The sequence below is a fragment of the Zalophus californianus genome, chromosome 2 (genome assembly GCF_009762305.2).
Source record: "Zalophus californianus isolate mZalCal1 chromosome 2, mZalCal1.pri.v2, whole genome shotgun sequence".
Lineage (NCBI taxonomy): Eukaryota > Metazoa > Chordata > Mammalia > Carnivora > Otariidae > Zalophus > Zalophus californianus.
This window is the reverse complement of record NC_045596.1, coordinates 36883244-36909685: the sequence shown is the minus strand read 5'-3', so window position 1 is coordinate 36909685 and position 26442 is coordinate 36883244. Positions and strand designations below refer to the sequence as shown.

The 26442-nt window shown below is 35.7% G+C and overlaps 1 protein-coding gene across 9 annotated transcripts; it reads right to left on the bottom strand.

Annotated features, from left to right (window-relative positions):
- Nucleotides 1–234: 234 nt before the first annotated feature.
- Nucleotides 235–23202, bottom strand: GUF1 (GUF1 homolog, GTPase). Of its 9 annotated transcripts, none has more exons than XM_027600242.1 (18): nucleotides 23136–23151; nucleotides 22418–22479; nucleotides 20750–20861; nucleotides 20451–20599; nucleotides 19864–19944; nucleotides 18909–18986; nucleotides 17858–17941; nucleotides 14678–14742; nucleotides 13795–13998; nucleotides 12299–12438; nucleotides 11017–11140; nucleotides 10487–10619; nucleotides 9534–9677; nucleotides 8311–8444; nucleotides 4944–5045; nucleotides 4003–4122; nucleotides 2399–2435; nucleotides 1267–1404 (listed from the first exon to the last, which is right to left on the bottom strand). In XM_027600242.1, exons 3-18 carry the CDS (start codon nucleotides 20847–20849, stop codon nucleotides 1267–1269), a joined length of 1833 nt encoding a protein of 610 aa, XP_027456043.1. In that variant the 5' UTR covers nucleotides 20850–20861; nucleotides 22418–22479; nucleotides 23136–23151. The 9 variants fall into 9 exon arrangements, with proteins under 9 accessions (XP_027456040.1, XP_027456038.1, XP_027456043.1 ...); XM_027600240.1 differs by lacking the exon at nucleotides 23136–23151 and adding an exon at nucleotides 22826–22967; XM_027600241.1 differs by lacking the exon at nucleotides 23136–23151 and adding an exon at nucleotides 22826–22964 and having other exon boundaries at nucleotides 22418–22529.
- Between the last annotated feature and the right edge of the window lie 3240 nt (nucleotides 23203–26442).

Below are 26442 nucleotides of genomic sequence, written 5' to 3'. Positions count from 1 at the left end.
AGCACTGTGAATTGTGCAAGACTGTTGAATCACAGATCTGTACTTCTGAAACAATGCAACATATGTTAAGAAAAAAGAAAAAGAAGCAGATAGCAGGAGGGGAAGAATAAAGGGGAGTAAGTCGGAGGGGGAGACGAACCATGAGAGACGATGGACTCTGAGAAACAAACTGAGGGTTCTAGAGGGGACGGGGGTGGGGGGATGGGTTAGCCTGGTGATGGGTATTAAAGAGGGCACGTACTGCGTGGAGCACTGGGTGTTGTACACAAATAATGAATCATGGAACACTACATCAAAAACTAATGATGTAATGTATGGTGATTAACAATAAAAAAAATTTAAAAAAAGTTCAATGGCTAACCTCATTCAGTTCTTTCAAGGTAGAGGGCAAAATTCAGTGGCTAAAGTATCTTATTGTAATACAGTCTGCCCTCTGGTTTGTTCACTAACTGGGTGAATGGAAGTAAGAACCAGCATGGTGGCCATTTACTGGCTGTGTGACTCAAGTTACTTAACTAAAGCTCTGTCTCAACTATGAAATCTAGACAATAATTATTAAACTGCATTAATAATAGCTGCTAATACCAAACACCTATCGGTTTGCACCAAATGCATCTTAGTTATCAAGATCAGACAGCCCTACCCTTAATTTAGATGTGTATTAAACTGTTTCAAACATAAAAAATTTAACACTAGACAGCACATGTCCAGCTAGAATGCTATTTGACTTTATTTGATAACTGACTCATATAAATCTAAATTTCTCCAGTTAACAAATTGATACTTAGGTGATTTTGAAAATACTTTAGCTTAGGCTTGAACTAGATAGAATCTAAAGTATGGGGCCTTGTAGTGTAAAAAAATATGCCTGAAAACAAAATAGTTAAGATTCACTGAACAGTACTGTGTCATACACTCTTCTATTTTAAACATACTAATACAATCTTCACAACAACCTATGGAGGTAAATAACAGTATAATCTTGACTTCACTAAAGAGTAAACAGAGAGGTTAAGTAATAATTTACCTTGCTAGTGAGTGGTAGAACAGAAATTTGAAACCAGACAATATAGTTTCAGAATCCAAGCTCTTACCTGCCCACTACTTACTCTTCAAAGAGCTAATAGGTTATTTAAACCTAAAAACCCTGAAAGTAACAAGCAAATTTTAATAATTTTCATTCTTTTGTCAACATATAAATTGCTATGAAAAATTAAAAGATACACGTTTTAATTTATGAAAATTCACTGTATTTTTTTCCACCAATTACTTATCAGGTTGTGTTCTTAGAACTTTTATAAAAGCATCTTTTGGAACTTCAATGTTGCCAATTTTCCTCAGTTTTTTCTTTCCTTCTGCTTGTCTCTTCAAAAGTTTCATTTTTCGGGTAATATCACCACCATACTGAAAAATATTTTTAAAAATTGGAAGTCCAAATCACTCCACAGAAAATCATACAATTGCATACAGACATCAATACAATTATAATAACCTTACAATTATTACCCATGAGGTAGACATCTGCAAAGTTACCTTTCTAATCACCTTCACAGCAGATCATAATTTAACATCTTCGAAGAATGATAAAGGCTTTATTTTTTGGATGGAGATGAAGATTACCAAGGAAACCCAATATTATATTATATTATGCATGTCAAGAAGAATATTATCCTCTTACTGATTCAAGTCTTAAAATTCTGGATCATATAGTCTAATAAATTCATACTGCCAGTCCTGACACTAAGGATTTAGAAAAAGCATTTACCATTTACTTCTCATAACTGAGTTAAGAAATTTTAATAGAAGGGGGGGGCGCCTGGGTGGTTCAGTCGTTAAGTGTCTGCCTTTGGCTCAGGTCATGATCCCAGGGTCCCGGGATCGAGCCCCGCATCGGGCTCCCTGCTCCGCGGGAAGCCTGCTTCTCCCTCTCCCACTCCCCCTGCTGTGTTCCCTCTCTCGCTGTGTCTGTCACACAAATAAAATCTTTAAAAAAAATACAAAAAAATTTTTAATAAAAGGGACCCAAATGGCAAAGCAATGTAGGAGAGGTGGATTTCAAATTGCCATACTCTTCCCACTGTAAGACACAGTCATTGTCTTCAAAATTTCTCCTTATAAATTAGATCAATAAAACATGTTATCCTGATCATAACAATTACAAAAATAATTTATTGGGTAGTACTTCATATAAGGAAATTTTTATAAAGAAGATGGAAAAATAAGAATGTTATCAAAATGAATATATTAACAGTCAAGCTGAGATTTACCTATTTAAAAAGAAAACTGGAGATGAAATGGTTATTGTAGAAACAATGGAAACCAATATATAACCCCCTCTGATTTTAAACTCATGAAAACAGATATATTAATAAAAAGTAGAATACAGGCAGGTACGTACACATTTTGCCAAAACGTTTTTCCTATAAGCTTTCACACTGTAAAAAGAGGAAATTTTATATAAAAATTATGTAATTTCAATGTACTCTTTAAAAAAGAATTTTATTTTCCAAAACAATCTCCACTTTCAAGATTTAAATAATCATGTCATACCTAAGTAAAACTGCCATAAACAAATGGATAGGTCAAATGCTCTTTTATCTATTTTTAGGTACTTGACATAAAATAGAAAATGGATTCAACATGAACATCAACATAAGTTTTATTAAGAATAAAAAAGGTCATGGATTGTGGGTAGTCTTGATTAGGCCAAATTCAAGAGTAAGTATAACCTTAATTATAAGAATTATACAAGGTCATTTCTGGCTCAACCTAAAACTGTTCTTACCACTACTATTTCCAAAAAATTTAAAAATGGTTATCATGACATTACTGACTCTACCATTTGTGGGTTAAGAGTGACTAGGAATATAAAAAATATATTACTTTTATAAACCCCTTTTCAGGGCAAACTAATTTTAATATATCCACCAAAGCAGATACAAACTAATCTATTTCTATAGTGTTTCTAAGAAATTTGGAAGATAAGAAATTTGAAAAAAGTTCCATTTATATGTATTCCTTAAGAAGATATAAAAATCTATTTTTTTTTCTCTAAGGTATCTTCTAACCCCAACACAATTATGTTAGAATTATTTGCTATTTTAAATTGTACTTTCCAGGATGTTCCCTGGTTATCAACTCTACTCTGCCTAATCTCTGGGTAACTCGTGAAACTCAAAACAATTAACTAAAGCAAAATTGTGTTGGAAAATGAAATTCACTGCAAATACAGGCATAAAATTTGTCCCAAGACTATGTAAAAATGTTGGTTGTAATTTCACCACTACTAATACATGTAGGTTTGGGTTTAAACTACAACTGAATAGCAATTTCCAGCTAGGGGGTACTTCTGATTTTCCAGGAGTCAAGGAAATATGCTGCATGGTACTTCCTGCATTTACTGTTACCTAGTAGAGCAGCTTATTCCATGTTCTGATCACATCTCTCATAAAAAAGACCAGTTTCCTACATAAATTAGCCTATTTTCCATGTCGACTATAGATTACATAATCAATCTACAATGCAAAGCTCAACATAACAGCATTCCTCTGTCTGTCATCTCTGATTTCTAATTTGGCTAGATCTGAGAAGTAATATTAAATGCTTCAAGTAAAAATCGTAATTTAGTTTTGTCTTTTGGAAGAATATCTCCAAAACTTTTTTTTTCCCTCAAAACTTAAGTTTCAGTTGCTATTAGCTTATAAATTATACCTTACCCAGGAAATTCAGTAATCATTCAGTAAAATGAATGGAAATAAAGCAATTCCTCAAACCCATGCCCATTATATTATTATAAATAATATCTCTCAGTGTTAAGTAAATCACTAACAGTTATCAATTAAGTGGAATTAAAAATCAGATTAGTGTTTCTACAAATAAGAATAAGGCTTAAGGCCAATGTGAAGTTAAATTTTTCAATATTATTTCATAATACAGTGCTAGTCCTATCATTTCTAACCATTTACCATTTCTAAAACAGAACAAAAATGAATTTCAACTCACGTTTCTCTTGCAATGATTTTACTTCCAATAGCAGCTTGAATTGCTATCTCAAACAGCTGCCTAGGAAGAGAATCCTTAAGACGTTCACATATGGCTTTGCCAACAGTGTGTGCTTTGTCTCTGAGAGAGAAAATGCAACTGTTTACATATCCTAAGTATGAATATTTAAAGTACCTTTCTAGTCCATATACATAATCAATGTAAAGGTGATTTCTCAAGGAGGTTCAAATGGAACTCATTTGTCATAAACATCCCTTACTATTAATCACATGACTTTTCTGATTGCAAAAATAACATTATGACCATTACAGGAAATGTAGAAAAACATACATAAAAACCATTATTGATGCCCTTCCCTTCAACCACAGAAAACCAATGTTAAACATTTTAGAATGTCTATGTTAAACATATATCCTCCCGTTATTTTTCTGCATATGTTTGATATTTTAGTTTGAATCGGAGTGTATATATGTCTACCCTTTTATTTAATAGGCATTTTTATATCACTTAAGATTACTTCACAGTAAAGTTTTAATCGCTTAACAAGATTATTAAATAGGTGCTCCATTATTTTTATCACTCTATTTGCTGAACATATAGGATATTTCATTTTTCATTAATATAAATTTTTTTATGAATATAAAAACCTTTTTGTTCTCAATTTTAAATCTATCATAAAGTTTATAACCATTTCTTCTACTTTTCTTACCCTGGTGAGGGAAACATTTCTTTCCATGACACTATTCTTCTTGGCTATTTTAATTCTATTCTTTCATTTCAACAGTTTGAAAAGAGAAGCATGGAAAAAGAATGGAAGGAAAAACTAGTACAAGGAAATTTAAGTTTTCAAAATGTAGCTGTCAAATAAAAATAAGCAATCAATAATTAAATAAAAACATGTCAAAACTGGTTACTTTCACATTAGTTTCTATTCAACTTACTTGTGTACAATAGTTACCAGCTCCTCTACAAGATTTCCATTCAGTAGAATATCCATTTTTACAAGGTCTGCAGTCTGGTAGCCTGCATCTTCGTAATCAAAACTAACAAGGAAAAACATCCAAGTGATAAATAAACATACGTCCCAAGAGACTGTATGATTTTTCTTTGCAAAACATCTTTTTTCTACCCATCCCCATACACCCCACCCAAAGATCTAACTTTCTAGGAAAATACTAAATATACATTTCACATAAACGGATGTAGATGACCACAGTGAGGAACAAACTCCCTCATCTTTTTACATTTATGAAATGAAAGGCAAAAGCAAGGGCTACATGCTTTACAGGGGAAAGGAAAATAAACTGGTAAGCCAGTCTAGGAAAATGGGACACTGAAGGCAAATGTCACCTTCTTCCCAATGTTTCCTCCCAAGAGCTGGCTGGCTGTAGACAACAGTATATATTAATGGGTCATTCTCAGAGATTCATTAAGTTTGGGTTTCTGTTTAGCTTTCTATTACCAGCTAAATAAATGCTATGGCACTGATAAAGAGTCACTATAAATAAGACTTCTGGATTTCATATACTACTCTTCGGTTTGAAACTTCATGGGGCTTTTTTGAGGATGAAATAAGTTAATACGTGTAAAGCACTGAAACAGTACCTAATACAAAAACAGTGTTTTGAACAGAGCCTAGCTTAGCACATAAAAGCACTTGGTTAGCGTCAGCTATCACTATTAAACAATATGGTCAAAGCTTACAATGCTAATCAAAACAGGTTTAACTCTCAAAGCTGAAGTCTAAGGAGAAAGAAAACTTTAATTATGCTTACATTGTCTTTTCAATTATGGATAAGAACATGTACAGTCCTAAACTGTCTTAATTTTAAAAGCACTTGGTTAGCGTCAGCTATCACTATTAAACAATATGGTCAAAGCTTACAATGCTAATCAAAACAGGTTTAACTCTCAAAGCTGAAGTCTAAGGAGAAAGAAAACTTTAATTATGCTTACATTGTCTTTTCAATTATGGATAAGAACATGTACAGTCCTAAACTGTCTTAATTTTAAAACAAAGTGATGCCTAGAGCTGCAAAGTATTTGGTTTCTAAACCTTTACCGGGAAGGTCACAAATTGATACTGATACTCTCTAAAACCATATTATTACCTAAAATTTTGCTAAAATCCTTTCTTCAACAAACAGTAAGTGTTTACTATATGAAAGATACCATCTTGGGGCGCATGGGTGGCTCAGTCGTTAAGCATGTGCCTTCGGTTCAGGTCATGATCCCAGAGTCCTGGGATTGAGCCCCACATGGGGCTCCCTGCTCAGCAGGAGGCCGGCTTCTCCCTCTCCCACTCCCCCTGCTTGTGTTCCCTCTCTCGCTGTGTCTCTGTCAAATAAATAAAATCTTAAAAAAAAAGATACCATCTTAAAAGTACTACGCAGAATACAAAGAAAGAAAAAAACCTAGACATAGTCCCTAGACTTCACCTGTTTACAACTTTAAAATCTTCAGTGTTCCAAAATTTTAAGAATTTCTCCACTCATTTTTTCAAAAGAAACCATTAAACAAATGTCTGTGTTTCCAAGACAGCCAAATGGAAACCTAACCTCTACTCAAAACACAGTTATTCATTCAAGTGTACCCCTGAAATGCGGGAAACAGTTTTAGGACTCCAAAAGGCTACTTGGGGGTTTAAGGACAAACAGTTCCATCAAGTTAAGTATCAGAAGCAGCCTCACTACAGTCTTCATATAACAAAGGAATCCTTCTTCTGACCCAGCTGCAGAAGATTCTTGCCACCTGGCATAAGAGAAATTGTTCCTTATCTCAGTCCACAAGAGGCCGACGGCCTGGGCTAGGTCACAGACTGTGATGCATTTTTGTTAGGAACTGAATATATGTAAAAAAGATCCATCTTGAACACAAGAATCACCTTAATTCTGGAAGCTGGCATTATTTTATTTTTACATAGTTCAAAATTAAACATGTTCTTTGATTTAATCTGAAGTATGTTTAAGTTTCTAAGCTAAAAGATTTTAAGCCCACTTAACTCATAAAGTGGCATCCAAATGCAAACTACAATTGACAGACTTTGTTAAAAACGTTTATAAACACTTAGCTTAGTAATCATTCTTTTAATCACAATAATTTTGTTTTGTTTAAAGATTTTATTCATTTATTTGTCAGAGAGAGAGAGTGCACAAGCAGGGGGGACAGCAGGAGAGAGAGACGCATGCTTCCCGCCGAGCAAGGAGCCCCACGCGGGGCTCAATTCCAAGACCCCGGGATCATGACCCGAGCCGAAGGCAGACGCCTAACTGATGAGCCACCCAGGCGCCCCCACAATAATTGTTTTTTAACAACATGCTGCCTCAATTCGTTTTACTTTAAACCCCACTGCCACTTATTTGCTTAAGTTCTTGTCTAGAAGAAGACACGGAAGAAAAAAATTGGGTGAAAAAGTAGAAAAGTAATTTCTCAATACAAACACAAAGAACACTCCTTTATATCAATTATGACTTTCATTCTAAAGCTCATTTCATAAAGCTAAATTTCCAGGTCACTGTCGGATGTTCTTTGAACAGTGGAATTTTTCTTTGAATGTTAGTATTAAATATGCCTGCACATGTAGGTGCATGTGTATTTTACAGATATGAATGTTCATTTTCCCCACTTCACAGTGTATTTTATATTTTCTTTATATTCCAATATATGCTATCCAATAACATAAGATTTTAGGATACTAAGTGCATCTAGAGTTATTTACCCCAACAGAAAATACTCCCAAAATGCTATGCATGGAGTTCTTTGTTAATAAGTATTAAATCTTCCTTCACTTCTATCAGGCTGTTCCTCTATGCATTCCTGGGGATGAGACAATGGTTTTCATAATGTGGACCACTTATTCTGGAGAAGACCAAGTTATTAGAGTGTTCACAGATACAGGGGCACACCTGGCATTTTTGAAACTAAATATGTACTTCTGTTTTCCAAATACATACAGGTGCTCCCAGGATTACATAACACACACATACAATGTACCACTAAGATCACAGTAGCTTCTTGAAATTAAGTATAATTTTTAACAGACAGGGGAATATACTCTTTCATGAAGAGGACACTACTTTTTTTTTTTAAAGGAAGGGTAATAGTTTGATGAACGGAAGGAATTCATTCTTCCATAAGCAAATTGTGAGTACTCTCTAACACTTTTAAGGTTGCTTCAAGCCTTTCTATCCTTCTCCACTATCTTCAAGAGAGCATAGATTATTAAATAAGTGGAGTATTAGTATACTCATGTCGGTCATTATTTCAAAAAAGTTATCCAGGTATCTGAATTTCCCATTAAATTTTTACCTAGCATATCCAGAAGACAGGGATTTCAAAGAATCATAAAAATCCACCACAATTTCATTCAAAGGGAAGAGATATTTAAGCATAACTCTATTTTGATCAATATACATCATATTCTTCTGAACTGCTCTTCGAGCCTAAAAAAGAAAAATGTGTTTAATGATAACCTATTTAAATGATTTACAATGAATATAGAAAGATGTCAATTACCAACCTAAAAATTTCCTTACAAATCCTAATAAAGAGAGGGCAAAATGAAGGAATATTTAATGGTCTACTAAAAACTTGCAAATACTTATAATACAAAGAGAACTATTTCATATTTCAATTATATTATTACCAAAGCTTTTAATCCTTTGTCTTTATCTAACAATTTTATCTTTTTAAAATTATATAGTATTTAATGATAAACCAAATGTAACTACAAATAACATCAAAGTTCTAATTTCTTGTTTTACAAACAAACTTAGGTCCAAAGAAATTCAGCAAGTAACCAAAGTTTTCTAGTTTGTGATTACAGAATTAAAATGCAAGTCCAGGGACGCCTGGGTGGCTCAGTCCTTAAGCGTCTGCCTTGGGCTCAGGTCATGATCCCAGCATCCTGGGATCGAGCCCCACATCGGGCTCCCTGCTCCGCGGGAAGCCTGCTTCTCCCTCTCCCACTCCCCCTGCTTGTGTTCCCTCTCTCTGTCTCTGTCAAATTAATAAAATCTTCAAAAAAAAATTAAAATTAAAAATAAAATAAAATAAAATAAAATACAAGTCCACTAGTAATCATCTGAGAGTTCTTTCCAATATATGTCAGAGTACTTTTTTTTTTTTAAGATTTTATTTGACAGAGATATAGAGATATAGTGTATATATACACATACACACACATAGATGTAGATTTTTATGAAAATTTCTTACAAATTCAATGTGTTCTACAGAGAGAAATCTTTCAAAACCTGACAGGGAAACCACCGTTAGGACTAAAATTTACTTTTATATTAAATTGTATTATACTGGGGCGCCTGGGTGGCTCAGTCGGTTAAGCGACTGCCTTCGGCTCAGGTCATAATCCTAGAGTCCTGGGATCGAGTCCCACATCGGGCTCCCTGTTGGCAGGGAGTCTGCTTCTCCCTCTGACCCTCCCCCCATCTCATGTGCTTTCTCTTTCTCTCATTCTCTCTCTCTCAAATAAAATAAAAAAAATCTTAAAAAAAAAAATTGTATTATACTTATACCTGGCAAAGCATCATTACTTTTCCAGTATATTCATCTGGTGTGATAATTGTACCCAAAATAACTGGCTCCAAATATTCTGTTACTTTTGATTTATCAGGGAATTGTGCAGGATTGATGATTGTAATTTCCTTTTCTCTGTATTCCTAAAAATAAGAAAAATCACCAACAGCTAAAAAAAAGTCTTAATTACCATGTTTTAAAATTTGCTTTTAATTTATAGTAAGTGTTAGAATTTATTTATAATCGCATTTGCTGAATAAAAACAAAAGAATTCCTAAAACTTAGGCTAGTATCTTAACATGCCTTGTATTTTAAAAACCACCCAATTGTAACCACTTAATATTTTTTAATAAGTAACATATCTTGTTCATCGACATCTACTAAACACATCTCATGTACCATTGAAAAAGTATGATGTAAAAGCACATTTTAATCTGCCCTTTATAAGGCATTATCAGTAGTTTCCTAAGTTAATTTTGTTGGAAAATATTTACAGACACCAAAGTTAAAATTTGTTTAAAATGAAGAGACTGCCATTCAGATGGAATACTGTCTCTACCACTACCTTGAAATCTAAAATTTCCTACAGCCAGGTAGCAATGAATACTTCACCTTTCATAAGATAAACTACTTATGACCAAATTATATTCTTCATTTCTGTACTGGATTTAGACAGCATTTTAATTACTAATTCTACATTTTACTCTCAGTAACAGGCTAGTATTGACATTATATAGATTTCTATCAGGTTAAGAAAAATACTGCATAAATTAGTTCTCAAGTGGCTTCTCCATCATTAGTCATAAAGTAATTCAGTTTTTAAATGCTACTAATCAGAGATTTCATGTAATAGCTAGTCAGCTAATGGTGTACTAAAAAGTTTCTCTTGCATTCTGCACATACATACATACAGGTATTTCGTTTTCCCTTGTTTGCTGGTTCACAACAGTACCTTTATCAATTTTGCTGATGAAAGAACAGCTTTATATGGAACAGTTGGGGTTGTCAAAATTACAGAAGCATTATATTCTTGCTCCAGTCGCTGGTTGAAAACTTCCATATGCAAAAGTCCAAGAAATCCCAACCTGGGGGAGAAAAAGCCAAACTCCAAAATGCTTATGTCTCATGGGCCCTGGTTTCTTTAATGAATATAGTGTTACTTTGTGGGGGGTAGAATCAAAACTCATTCCAAAAAAAAAAAGTCATTCAAGCAATTCACATAATTAAATGCTAGCAAAACTTCATTAAATAAGATCCAAAATTTCAAGAAAAAAAAAGAAAAATTTCTATCGGAATTCTATTTAAAATTGCTATAAAGCTTACCCATAGAATATGAATACAGTGTGAAACAGACATATACTTGTTTTGGTTCACTTTATACTAATAAGAATTTATCTTCAGAAATGAAATGTTCAGGAGCAATGAACCACTTAAACTTCACTTTTCAATAAAAATTTGATCCTACAGGGAAAAGAATCTTACCTCCAGCCAGCACCTAAGGCAAGGCTACTATCCCGATGAACTGTCACACTGGAATCATTTATAGTCAGTTTTTCTACAGCACTCTTCAGGTTATTATATTCAGATTGGTCTATAGGGTACATTCCTGAGGACACAATGATTTCTAATTATCACATGTGAAAATCTGCCTAAAAACTAAATATACAATGCTTCCAAGATCAAAATTAATCATTTAGCTTTTAAATTACTTCCCTATATTTCACTGACCACTATAATTGGTTTGCTAAAGAAACTGAGTATTAAGTTACATTGGCGTCAAAGTACCGTGCAAGTTTCAAAGCCTTAATGAATTTACAAATGGATTCACAACCCAAGTGATGTTTTTATGCTTTTGCAAAAATATAAGAAAAATTAAAAAGAACCATGGGAATCAGGCCTATTAGAAAAATACATTATTTCAAGAAACAAAAGTTGAAGACATCCTACAACCACAAATGAAACTCCCTTAGTAGATGAAAAACAGAAGTAGAAATGAAAGCTACACTGAGTTCTGGGGCAGATAATCTATTAAAATCAAAGATAAATTCTGCTTTTCTCAATTCACCAACAAAAACCATACAATTACTGATTCATCAGATTCTTTTTCATCTGACACCTCAAGTCCTTATCTCTCAAGTCCTCCAAAATTCAAATGATTGGCTTTGCCTAAAGGTGGGGGTAAACACACTTCATACTTCCCCGAGACAGATACAAAGGGAGAAAAGCAAGTGGAGGATACCCAGCACAGAGTAACTTGACGACCTTCAATCAGGCCTTCCTTTTCCAAGTGTCTGTTAACACCACACAGTAGTTAAAAGTTGTGAAGTCATGCATATGAGAGGTAACACTATCCTCTGCCATGTGTACAGTAGTACTGTACAATATTAAAGAAAGTCCAATAGGAAGGCAGTCAGTAAATGTCCACTGACAATTAGTAAAGAAAACATCCTAACTAGAAAAATATTCCAGATGCAATGACCTACTCTCTAGGGAAACAAAAAGGAAATTCATATCACTATGTTCTTTTATATATCAGAGAGCTTGTTTGTTTTAAGAGCTTATACTTTTTAAGAGGTTCTAAAAAAATGTAGGAAATGATCTCCCACATAAAGTTTCACTATACATATGAAATTAACTGATACATAAATAGCACACAAAAAAACTAAAAGAAATACAGTATTCTGGAATTAGCTATTATTTAAAATGAATATTTCTAATTTAAAGAATAAATTGGCCCTCATCCTTGACTTTGTGAGCTCCTCACCTGCAAATACCATTGGTTTCGCTGATTTAAACCCAGGCAAGGGCTCCACTGGTTGTTTAGGTAAATATAATGTATCTCCTATTTGTGCTTCAGTGACATCTTTCATCCCAGCAATCAGATAGCCCACCTGTCCTGCATATCTAAATAAAATTATTATATGGAAATATTTACCGCTTTAATGTTTCAAGTGCATACTCAACAATTAGCTCTACCTTTCCCGGAATGATTACATTTTCCAAACAAAACCTCATCTAATTCAAAGTAAGTACTACATATCAATTCTCAATGCGAAACTGTCAGCAAAAGAACATACCATGCCTTACAGTCCATTATCAAGGGCCTCTGCAACACAACAAGTCTACAGCCTTCCTCCTGACTCTGCCCACCTTTGCATATTAAACAACAGCTTCTAAAATATAATGTAAACATAGTGAAACTAAGTGCAGAAACACAAAATAACTTCTTGTAGTGTAAAACACTATTTTATTAATGAGTTGTGTCACTAATGTGTTTTTTAAAAAAAAAAGATAAATTTTTAACCAAGCAGAAAAATGTGAACTCTAAACAAATCTGACACCAATCTGATGTTCCTCTTGTAGGAAAAGAGCACATCCCAAGATTTCAGAGTTTTAGCTCAGTTTTTGTTGTTTTTTTAAAGGAAATTTCCTACATGATAACAAACTAATTTACATTTAGGATAAGGTATCAGAATCTTAAGATACAGTAGTGGTCAATGTACGAACTATATGATGGAACACAGACTTTGGAAATATTTGAGTAAAATTAAAATAGACTATGACTCAATTAAATAAAAAATGTAATAAGCAAAATAGTACTGGTTTTAGACATACATTAAACTATCAAGTGTGACCTATATACTTACTACCTTAATTTTTACAGATGAGGAAACAAACACCTTAGAATGCTCCAAGTATGTGCCAGATGATTTATCTCATCAGTACCTGGAATACTGATGGAGCAGGCACTCAAGTATTTGTAAGTGAACTCAAATTCAGTTTTTCTAATGCACACTACACCTTGCTAACCCCATCTGTCATGGATTCTAATCAAAGTTTTACTGTGAATTCCATACAAAAGGAAAAAATTACCAAATTTTCTTCACTACTTTTATGTTGAAAAATCTAATTATAAAAAAATTAAATATCAAAATTGATACCCAGTATGATTTGGATATGGGTAAGAGAACTATCTCTTTCACTGTCTCATCAAATTCATCAATATAGGACCCAATGTGCACCAGATCATAAAATTTATGACTAGTCAAAAGGAATAAAAATGTATCAAATTTATACTGTCCTTCACACATGAGAGTCCCCTTGCAAGAGCATTTACTATTTAGTTGCATTAAATAATCAGTCTGGGTTTTTTTTTTTCCTGAGTTACCAAATTGGGATCATTCTGAGCATACCAAGCTGAGAAAGGCAGAGATCGAAACACATACAAATATATTTTAATTGCTACTGCAGATTACTTACAGTTTATGTGTTGGCTGCTCATTAGGATTCAGAACTCCTACTTCATTAACTTCATATGTCTTTTTAGTATGTGCAGATATAATTTTATCTCCTTTGGAAACCACTCCATCAAATAAGGCTACATTGGCTATCACACCCCTATACTGGTCAAATGTGGAATCAAATACCAAAGCTTTCAGGGGATTTTTGCGATGCACTTTGGGACTATTAAAAATAAGTAAAAAGAAAATATACACAGAATTAAAATCTTAATAAAATGCCTATTTTAAAATCAAATATTATGCTTAATTTATTCTAGTACCTGAGAAAGTCACCCAAGTGACAGCCAAAATAAAAAGATCTTCCTAAAGTACAATGCCTATTTTTATATTAGTTTTATTTCAACCTTGAGTTTTAAATGACTGTTTTAAGGACGCCTGGGTGGCTCTATCGTTAAGCGTCTGTCTTCGGCTCAGGTCATGGTCCCAGGGTCCTGGGATCGAGCCCTGCATCAGGTTCCCTGCTCAGCGGGAAGCCTGCTTCTCCCTCTCCCGCTCCCCCTGCTTGTGTTCCCTCTCTGTCTCTCTGTCAAATAAATAAATAAAATCTTTAAAATAAATAAATAAATGATTATTTTAAGATGATTTATGAAACTGATGAAATACATTTATTCAGGATTAAAACACAATAACTGCTAATTTATTCAAGTCTCTTTATTACAATGATTATTAGGAAGAGAACCCAATCACCCTTGTTTGCTTTTTTTTCCTATACTATGCTTGATTTCTATGCATAATAAAAATAATGTATTTTCACTCACCACAAGAATGGTCTAATCTAAAATTACAAATCAGACTGACGGCCTTTGTACGATTAAACAGCACAAAAATAGCAAAATACTTACGGTGGTATTCTTTCAATGACTGCCTGAAGAACTCTTTCAACATTAGTTCCAAGTTTAGCAGAAATCTGAAAAAATATGTATTAAAAAAATAAAGATTTAAAGATACTTTTCAATCCAGGTGACTGAGCTTTATAATCAGAAAAAAGAAAGAATTCTAACAGTTATCAATTTGAATAAAGTAATAAAAGGAAGCACAAAGCATATACTATACTGACAAATGTCCTTCCATTACAATTAGGTAAGTCTATGGTTCGTGGATTAAATTACAAAAGCATTCTAATTATGGTACTGAAAGAGCAGTGGTCTAAGAGTTTAAAAAAATCTGAGTAACAGTTACAATTCTGTATGGACTGTATGACTTTGACCAATACATATTTGAGCTTCAAGTTCCTCATCTAATAAATGATCATTTATATTTTTTCTAAATCTCAAAACTGTTGTGTAAAGAGAATAAACAATATATGTGGATGACACACATGTAGTTACAAGGCATACTACTACTATGGTTCTCCCACTGAGAGAATGAGCATGAAGACTCAAAAAACACAGGTATGACTCACCTTTGTCATCACTAGTAACTGGACTGCCTCTTGAAATCTTGATTTTTTTTTTAAAGAGTTTATTTATTTATTTGAGAGAGAGAGAGAATGAGAGAGAGAGAAAGCACATGAGATGGGGGGAGGGTCAGAGGGAGAAACAGACTCCCTGCCAAGCAGGGAGCCGGATGCGGGACTCGATCCTGGGACTCCAGGATCATGACCTGAGCCGAAGACAGTCGCTTAACCAACTGAGCCACCCAGGCGCCCCTGAAATCTTGATTTTAAAACCCATTTCCTAAAAACCACCTCTTAACCTTTAAACTCTCTCTAGATCAGTTTCTCAAGTCAGCACTAAGGACAGTTTGGGCTGATAATTGTTTTAAGGGTTGTTCTGTGCACTGTAGAATGTTTAACAGAATCTATGGAATGTCATCTACCCACATGATGACAGTAGCACCCACTCCCCAGTATGACAACAAAAATCATTTCCAGATATTGCCAAATGTTTCCTAGGGGACAAAACTACCCCTAATGAGAACCACTGCTCTAGACTCCAGTACCTTCTTTGCAACAATCCATCAAGTTCCCGTCTCTAAACCATTGAATGGACTACCTTTTTTCACTATCCATTAGCCCCCAGCCCCCTCCTTTCCCAGCTGAGACTCCAGGGTCCACTATTTACAATCACAGTTCAACCACTATCTATTCTCTCCCTATCAAAAGTTTGGTAAAACTCAAATGTGACTGCTTCCAACAATGTGTCTTGTCTTTTTTTTTTAAGACGGTATTAATTTGAGAGCGAGTGAGTTAGCACAAGCAGGGGGGAGGGACAGAGGGAGAAGGAGAAGCAGACTCCCTGCAGAGCATGGAGCCCAACACAGGGCTGGATCCCAAGGCCCCAAGATCATGACCTGAGCCAAAGTAAAACACTTAACTGACTGAGCCACCCAGGTGCCCCAACAATGTGTCTTTTCTATGCTTATAATACAAAGGGCTTAACATTACTGGAGAAAAAACAAGTAACTGGTCTGGCGGGCTTCTTGTGAACTCATGACCACACATCTCAAGGTGCAGTTAAACTTCCCAACTTCCCAGGACGTGTCCCGTAGTAAATTCACATTACCACTCAGTAAGGTGTTTCACACCACCTTCCTTTTCAATCTACACGTTTTCCCCTCTGGCCAATTCACGCTTGGTTGATGACTTAGCCCGTTATTTCATTTAAGGAAACAGAAAACACAACTCCCTTATCCAAATAAACAAATCTGTCTGTATCTATACTCGTAACCATTTTGCGGTCTCTCATTACAATTTGAGAATTATTCCCCCTTCTCTGAAGACTCAATCCTTCCACACTTTCTATTCTGAATCCTATTCTAATCCTTCTCAAGCTCTTACTCATAACGCCGTCAAATTGACAATAATGTAGTTTGGCTTCTAGGACCTTTTCTCTACACTTCTCCCTAGGAAACCACATTCGTTTACAAGGCCTCAATACCACATACATGTTAAAAACTCCTAAGTATCTATGTCTGACCCCAATTCTCTCCATGAATGCCTGAATTGTAGATTTACATAATATCCCTACTTGGATGTCTAATAGACATTTCAAACCCACTACGTCCAAAGCAAAGCTTTTCCTTTTCTCCTGTATCATTTCCTCTCCAGCTCCTCCTCCTATCGATATTAACGTCTAGTATCAACTACTTGCTTAAACCCAAAGCTACCTGATTCTTCCCTTTATTTCACTTCATTACATGTAACCCACCAGCAAATCTCTCCTATCTACAAATATACATTAAATTCGCCCACTTCTCCAGCATCACGATCACATACTTAGCCACCTCCACAGAACCTGAGCTATTACGGGAAGCTGGTTTCCCCTTATCGCTTATTGTTTTCTAATGAATTCTCTATAAGGCAACCTGATCAGTTTATTTTCCTCACTTAATTAAATCCTTTAACTTAGGGTGCCTGGGTGGCTCAGATGGTTAAGCGTCTGCCTTCGGCTCAGGTCATGATCCCAGGGTCCTGGGATCGAGTCCCGCATCGGGCTCCCTGCTCCTTGGGAGTCTGCTTCTCTCTCTCTCTCTCTCTCTCTCTCCCTCTGTCTCTCATGAATAAATAAATAAAATCTTTAAAAAAAAAAAATCCTTTAACTTAGAATAATTTTCAATACCTTCGAATCTTAAGAAAGTGATAAGACCTTTGTTCCTTAGTTCAACTGGATCACAAGAATAGTTCTTATCTGTCCTAACCATGTAACAAGGATTTTTGGTGAAGATCAAATGAAATATCAGTAAAAAGAACTTTGCAAAACTATGAAAACTTTATATACCGATGGGCTACCAAATACTATGAAATTTCACTTAGGCCAATACCTGAGATTTTTTTTTTAAGATTTTTTTATTTATTCATTCGAGACACAGAGATACAGAGAGAGAGCATGAGCAGGGGGAGAGGCAGAGGGGGAGGGAGAAGCAGGCTCCCTGCTGAGCCAGGAGCTGGACGTGGGGCTCGATCCCAGTACCCTGGGATCAAGACCTGAGCTGAAGGCAGACGCTTAACCATCTGAGCCACCCAGGTGCCCCATGAGATTTTTTAAAGTATAACTATGTCTTCAAGAAAAAGGGTATTTTACCTTAATACATTCATCACTTGGAATATCAAACACTTTTTCAATTTGCTTTTCAACCCTTGCAGGATCAGCATTCTTCAGATCTATCTTAAGAAAAAAAATTCATTATGTCTTAACACAGTAAAAATAAAATGTATTACATATTAATAGCATTCAGAGACAGTTAAAAGCATACCTAAAACTAATCCCTCTATTTTTCTTTCCAAAAGTATTAAAATAATCTAGATATAGGCAATATAATTTTAACAAGTACGGCCACTGAAAAACAGAGAGCAGGCAGAGCAAAGCATGCAAAAAATGTAGACAGCTGGCAATTCAAGGTGTAAGAGTTCAATAACAATTTATCAACCAACACCATGTAAACTGATTTTGTAAGTTAGATGTAACTTATGACAACAAACTGTCTTACCATAGGCAACTTTACCTCTTTTAAACTTAACTCCATTATAAAAAAATTCAACTGAATGCAGTGCATTGTTTTGTTTTGTTTTTTAAAGTAGGCTCCATGTCCAGCAGAGCCCAACACAGGACTTGAACTCACAACCCTGAGTTTAAGACTTGGGCTGAAACCAAGAATCGGACACTCAACCGATTGAGCCCCCCAGGCGCCCCATAATGCAGATTTTTAAATTAAGATTTTTTACTAATTTCAAAATGTAAAAGTTATGGTTTATTAACAGCACTCAGCTTAGCACTTGGCTGTTATGTTTCATTTGTTACATTGTTTTCCCCAAAGTCATAAGTGCTTTTTCTTTTCCAATATATGTTTTAGTGTGATAAACTTTTTGTGGCTGCCCTGCACATACTCCTTTCCTACAGAAATAGCCTTCAATCACTCCATGTCAATTCAGGCAGACTGTCTTCTCAACTACCTGTAAGGACATAGGAGTTTGAGTTGCAATTCCATCACATGCAATTCAAAGAAATAAATCCTACCAATATATTTAATATATAGTTGAAGACTCCTCATATAAAAAAAGTATACTTAATACTCAAACACCAAATCCACTTTTAGAAAGTAAAATACTAAACACTGTTGTCCCATTAGAATTACCTTGTTTATAACTGGAATTACCGACAGCTGTGCTTCAAAGGCAAGAAAGAAGTTTGCTACAGTTTGGGCTTGAATACCCTAGAAATATCAAGGCACAAGATACTGATATGACCATTCTACCATCTATCACAAAACTTTAATTTAAGACCATTCCATACATCTTCACCAAAAACAGAGGTATAAAGTATGGTATCTATACTTCCATGAATCTGGATAATTCCTTGTGAAAATTCCTTTCATTTTGGGAAATATTACTGGAGACAAAAAAGGTTAAACATGAACCCTCAAGGTCATGAAAGCCCACTAAAGGACACAGTATGTGATGTGGTTTATAGAATCCTGTACTATGTATACAAGGTAGACACTGACTTTCCCTGACAGGAACAAGGAAGGTGTGACACAAGAATTATTTTGGGTTTTGAATGAAAAGTTTGTGAGAAACCGAATTATATCAAAAGGTTTACTTTAATAGGACATCACAGGTCTTACATCAACAATGAATATGTTTTTATGGTTATTTTGTACCACACAAGAACCAGGTAATGTTATTGACATGTTTCTTTAAACTTAACACGTCCCAAATTATTACCTTAAAATCACCCAAGTGACCTCCAAAACAGATTCATTTTCAAGTTCTGCTAAAAATTATTAAAACCCCAAACTAAGAACTGCTAAAAATGGAGGTTTTGGTAGGATGAATGTATAATATACTTCAACAACCCCTTCATTCTTCTGATCAGCTTAAAGTGTTTAAAATATGAACTAGTCAATTTCACAGACTGCTTTAGTGCAATAAAATTCAAATTAACAGGACCAAATTGTATGTTTTGGCTTAAGTAATACAATAAATCTTATTATTTTCAAACAAAAATTCTATTTCCAAAATATATTTTAAGGAAAACCTCCTGAAAAAACTGAATAGCATGTCATACCACATAAAATTAAAAGTACCTACCTCGTTTGCATCAACCACAAGTAAAACACCCTGGCAAGCAGACAGTGACCTGGATACTTCATAACTAAAATCAACATGGCCCTGAGAAACAGAAAATATTGTTACTTCTTTTTTTTTTTTTAAGAATTTATTTATTTGAGAGAGAGAGAGAGAGAGAGAGAGAGAGAGAGAGAGAGAGAGAGAGAGAGAAACAGCATGAGAGGGGAGAGGGTCAGAGGGAGAAGCAGACTCCCCGCTGAGCCGGGAGCCCGATGTGGGACTCGATCCCAGGACCCTGAGATCATGACCTGAGCCGAAGGCAGTCGCTCAACCAACTGAGCCACCCAGGCGCCCAATATTGTTACTTTTAAAGTTAGCTGTAATTTTTTTAGGGAGGGGCATTATGGCAAACCTACTGACTCCCCTTGATAAAAAGTTAATACATTTCTTTTTTTGGCCTATACTTGTGAAACAATTTACTCAAACATAAGAACACTGAGAAAACAAAAAGCAAAGTGTTTAACATTCAGTTCAAAAATTGAACAAGGATTTGTGCGCACTATTAATACAAGGCTGACTTAACAAGAGAGACAAAATGTTAAACTTACGGGTGTATCAATGAGATTTAAAAGGTACTGCTTTCCTTCACAATTATAGAAAAGAGATGCTGTCTGGGCTTTAACAGTGATTCCTCTTTCTCGTTCCACTTGCAATTTATCAAGAACCTGCTTATTATTTTTTGTTTTATCAATTGTGCCTATAAGGAGAAATATTAATATTTCGATGGGCTTTTAAAAAGACACTATACTGCATATAAAATTAAAACCAAAATTTTAAAAAGCACAGTAAAAATGATGATTAATTACTCATGGCTATCAATTAACTACGTAACATAAAATGAAAATACCTGTTAGTTCCAGGAGCCTGTCGGCTAAAGTACTTTTGCCATGATCCACATGTGCAATGATACTGAAATTTCTAATATTTTCAACAGAGAATCTAGACATGTCAATTTTTTCCTAGAAAAGGAAGAAAAATAAAACATTTATGAGTATACATTTTGCATTAAATGAAAAAAGTATACTAATTCAAAGATTATTCCTTTAGCCTGAACAATTTCATTTATAACATATTATTCCTATGACAATAAAAAGATGCATGGCTAAACTCTAATTACAAGCAACTGATTACAACAGCACTCATCAAATACATCAGTTTCACTGTCAAGGTAACAACTTAGCTAAAGAAGAGTCCCTTATAAATATTTCCACCACTTAGAGGGCCAGTAAGAAAATGAATTTATTTTCATGAATGAAGAACACAAGATACCTAGAACTCCTGAACAGCCTTAGAACACCTGGTCTAATAAAACTGCTTGAGGCAAAAAAGCTACAGAAGAGTTTTAAGGAAAAAAAGGAAATTCCTTCCCCCATCACACATTTAGTCAGCAGTCAAATCTATTTAAAAATCTGCGCTCCTAACAGAATCGTCACAAGTTTAATTTACATGCAATCAGGTTAATTGGCAACTTCTTTGGAGAGGAAAAAAAGATATCAGCAAAAAAACTAAAATCAAAACAAAAAAAACCTCATCACTTAAAATTTAAAAATATTTTAAAATGTAACTCCTGATTTTTAATTGTATACATCTTCTTTAACGTTTTATGAAGACTCATTGCAAATTGCTAAAAATGGTTATTCAAGTTGAATGTCAGTTTTTTTGTACTCTAAACATTTTATTTTTCCAAGCAAATCCATTCCATAATCAGCATTTAAAAAGTAAAATTACAATGAAATACACAATACTCATGAGCTTTACATTTTCTTTTTATAAATGAAGACGATGAAGGTACAACTTCTATCTCAAAGAAATTGAGAAAAAAACTAAACCTGATTTGTTTGCCCAGTGGATTCCCCACACCACCCTTTCAATTGCCATTCAATTATTTTTTTTTTTTTTTAAAGATTTATTTATTTATTTTGAGAGAGTGAGAATGAGAGAGAGAGAGAGAGAGAGAGAGAGAGTACATGACGGGGGGAGGGTTAGAGGGAGAAGCAGGCTCCTCGCTGAGCAGGGAGCCCGATGCGGGACTCGATCCCGGGACTCCAGGATCATGACCTGAGCCAAAGGCAGTCGCTTAACCGACTGAGCCACCCAGGCGCCCAAATTGCCATTCAATTAAAAAGATATACAGGACTGCACCACTTTTAAGAACTTTGAATTGCAACATAAATTCATTTTACATTCCACAATTTAGAAGAGGGCAATTATCATACTTGTCTTATTTTTTCCAGGTACTCATAACTTGCATTCAATTAATTACTCTACTTTTCTGCCTAAACTGTATCTCTTCCTAGTAAACAAAGAGTGTATTTTTAAAAGGTTGCTGAATTCCTCACCTTCTCCACCACAAGAACAAAGACTAAGAAAACAAGTTGGCTTTGGATCACGTAAAATAAAATAATAAACAGAAGCTAAAGCATATCCAGCACTTCTTACATTATAGATATTGGACTAAAAAGTTCTGTGCCTTACATAGTACAAGGCTCATGAAGAGCCATTCTTTTATCCTTACCTCGTTTAGCAAATGAAGAAAACAGGTACGGAAAGTTCAAGCAGCTTCCCCAGGCCACAGAGCTAGTAAGTTGCAGGAAAACGGAGGTTACACTAGTGGCCTCTGCAGCAGGCTTTTAAGAGAATTAAATGCACGCAAAGTCCCTGCATCAGTGCCTCGCATAACCAAATAAATTAGTTACTGACATTACAAACTAGTAAACTCGTGAAGTGACTTGCCCAAGGTCGCATTGATGAGCTGTGGAGGATTCAGAAACCCGAGAGCAAGGCGCGCTCTTAGCTCTACCTCCCTCATCGAATCTCAACCTGGATTCACAGGTAGTCTCGGAAGCCCTTCACGCTTCCATTTTCGCAAGGAAGGCCCACCCAAGTTTTAAAACACGGTGAATCAGAGACTAATGGCGGTCACCTTGCGGTCGGCAGAGCTGTAGAGCCTGTCCGCAGTCCTGGACTTGGCAGCAGCCCCACGGCTCGGCGTGAGGCGAGGCTCCAGGAGCCCCCGATGTGCAGCTGAGGTGGCCCACACCGTGAGCGCGCGACCGTGCCACCTGCCCCGACCCACAGGAGTCCACATCCCTCCGCGCTACGGAGGCGTCAGGAGAAGGTCTCCAGACAGCTCCGCGTCATAGCCTGCGGCGCGATTTTACACAAGACGCCCGCCGCTAAGAGCGGGCGAAAAACACCCAACCAGCTTTACGCAGCAGGAGAAGAAAAAGTACCGTGGCCAGCGTGGCCCAACTAGCGTCTCCGGCGCGACACCCGAGACGCAGCGCCCCTCGTCTGCGCCTCCACGTCGCACGACAGGATGACGTCAGCGCGCCTCCACGCGAGACTGTAAGGAAGTCACGTGAGGGCGAGCGCTCCTGTAGTGTTAATTGTGCCCCAAAACTGCGTTGTGATTTAGCTTCTCCTACCAAATAGCAAAATAATACAGCAACTATTTTAAAATTTGAAAGTCGAAATAAACTCCCCCCCGTTGTTTCTGATATGGCTAATATTTTAGTGCATCTGTAAGGAAACTGGCAGCAAAATTAATTCCAATAATGTATCCTAGGAAAGTTTGGACCAGAACGGAAGGTGGAAAAAGTTACACCCTGAACTCCCAGAAGTCTCCATCATCTTCAAGTTTGATTTCAACAAATACTGACCTTGCAGAGGGCAGATCCCTGGCTAAGTAACGTAGGTGCTAACGATAAGAGATCATGAGACCTATGTAGCACATCCAGAGTCTGTCTCCCACGATCTCTCTTGGGCTTTTCTGGAATGTCTGAAGTTTGGTGCAGAGGAATGAGACAACGGCTGTGTTGAGTTCACCGTTGTATTAGTTCTACTTCGTTCTTGGACTACTATAAATCAAAACAGTACTTGATACAACACTAAGTGCTGCCAGCTTTGTTAGATTATAAACTTAACAGCTACCTTGAATTACAATGAACACAATAATTCATGGCAGTTCATATAAATCAGTTGCAAACTGCAATAATTTGAATATTAGTCTCCTTGATTTCACTATATATACTATTATATACTTAAAATTTTTTCCTTAAATCAAATTACCTTTTATACGTAATTTATTTTAAAAGAAAAATTTGTATCATTACCATACATTGAAAAGCACTGTGACCTGTCATAAATTAAAACGTAAAAATAAGTGTAATTAATTTTTAAAAATGTGATTCAATGCTAAGGTCTCACCTGGGAAAGGCTCTCTCTCTTGATTAAACACATAGATTAGCAGGACATGATCTCGGCTGGGGTCATAATCTGGGGCGGTGTGATCCAGTCAGATACCAAGCTTGGAACCTGCTTAGGATTCTCTGTCTCCCTCTGACCCTGGCCCTCTCCCCTAACCTGGGACTCTTGCTTGCACTGCATGCTCTCTCTCAAAACAAACAAAAGCCAAGAACATACAAATGTAGATTAGCAGACATTAGAGAAAAATAGCACTAAACAAAGATTTTTTTCTCCTTGACCTAATTAGCAGTATTGAAATAAAATTGAAAGGAGAATTTTCTTGGGGCGCCTAGTCAGTTAAGCACCTGCCTTCCGCTCAGGTCATGATCCCGGGGTCCTGGGATCCAGTTCCAGGTGGTTGAGCTCCTTGCTAGGCAGGGAGCCTGCTTCTCCCTCTCCCTCTGCACCTGGCTTGTGTGCTCTCTCTCTCTCTCTCTCTCAAATAAATAAAATCTTAAAAAAAGAGAGAGAGGAAAAAAAGAAAGGAGAATTTTCTCTGAATGATTGAGTATTCCTGATGCCATACTTATCTCAGCTAAAATCATCTTGGTACTTTCATTAGTCCCACACTTCGGGAACACTGCTGTATCTTATGTAGTTGATGCTACATTCCCAAACCCACAGATGAAATATGTATTCATTAGAAAAGTAATCACTGAGCATTCCTAAGTCAGGTACTATACTTGATATGGAAACTCAAAGAAATTAAGCAAGTTGTCTGAAATTACATAATAGGTAAATGGAAAAATCTGTATTTGAAACCAAAGCTCAACTCTCTGCAATATCTGTAACAACACGTTTATTTAGTTTTCAATCTGGGAAGAAAGGGGAGGTTGAGTCACTAAAGCTTCAAAGTGGAGGTATATTTTCCTCTGGGCCTTGAAGGATAAAAAGTTTTTCTCAAAGAGGTAACTAGAGCCTAACCAAGAGAGGAATGAGGGACAGCATAATTGCACTTACTATGTTCCCGGTATCACTCTACACACTTTCTATCAACTTGTTTAATCCTTACAGAGACCTCTAATGCAGGTACTCTTGTGACTGTTTATATACAGACATCTGAGAAAAGTGTGGCTTTTTAAGTAACTGCCTACAATTGCACAGTTAGTGATGAAGTGGGCTTTGAATCCAACCAGTCTGGCTCCAGAGTCTGCACCCTTAACCATTCCATTAAAGTCTGCTGAGCAAGGGTAAATGAGTAAAAACATACTTCCTATTGAGTTAATGGTCAGTAGAGGGCCATGGGCAAGATTTGGGACAGTGACATTTTACTTGAGGCAAGGATTTCTGAAGAGTTCATATCACAAAAAAAGAATCATTTCCCCCTATGGATAACTATAATAGGGAGATTACAATCTTACATATTATATCAATCCATAACTATCATATTTATGTATGTTGAATGTATATTTAAAAACATTTGAAGGGCTTATTAGTGTGCTAGGACTGCCATAAAAAAAGTACCACAGACTGGGTGGCTTAAACAACAGAAATTTATTTTCTCACAGTTCTGGGGTCTGGAAGTCCAAGATCAAGGTGTGAGTCAGCAGGTTTACTTTCTCCTGAGGCCTCTCTCCTTGGCTAATAGGTCATGGTCTTCCCTCTGTACTTGTTTGTGTCCTTAATCTCCTCTTATAAGCACAGGAGTCATTTTAGAGTTGGGCTTACACTAAAAACCTCATTCTAACTTAATTACCTCTTTAAAGACCTTATCTTCAAATACAATCATATTCTGAAGTATATTGGGGTTAGGATATCAACATATGAATTTGGGGTGGGGGACACATTTTAGCCCATAACAAAATGAATAATAAAAACATAATACAGAAATAATTTTAGCACCTGTAAATTTGTTTCAAAGTTATGTGGAGCATTTTAACACTAGCATACTATTAATAATGTTTAAATAACATTGCAGTAGTCCTCACAAGCCCATGCACAAATTTATAAGCATATCCACAGGATGTTAACAAAGGACCTCCAATACTGCTGGTAAGCAGCTAAAATGCTGCCACCATGTGTCTCCAGTGGGAAATACAGTTTGAAATTCATTTTTAAAGTCAGTGTTTAAAATCTGTGATTATTTTCAGAATTTCATATATTTTCAAATTAGGGCCTTATAAATATTTTTATATCACAAAATAGAAGGTTTTTGAGGAAAGAAAGAGAAAAGTGGCAGGAGTTATATATGGAAAAAAATTTCAGTCAAGTTTGTGAAGACCTTTAAATAGGGTCTTGCTAATTAGCATTTCACCATTATCCTGTGCAGAAGCCATTGTACCATAGGCAAGG

Coding starts and splice junctions, on each gene's coding strand:
- GUF1 (XM_027600237.1), bottom strand. CDS start 22,990: ATGTGGACTCCTGTGGGTCGGGGCAGGTGGCACGGTCGCGCGCTCACG. Junction 18,987..19,863: donor TTGTGGTTGATGCAAACGAG/GTAGGTACTTTT, acceptor TGATATTTCTAG/GGTATTCAAGCCCAAACTGT. Junction 4,123..4,943: donor CTGGTAACTATTGTACACAA/GTAAGTTGAATA, acceptor TTTCTCTCTCAG/AGACAAAGCACACACTGTTG.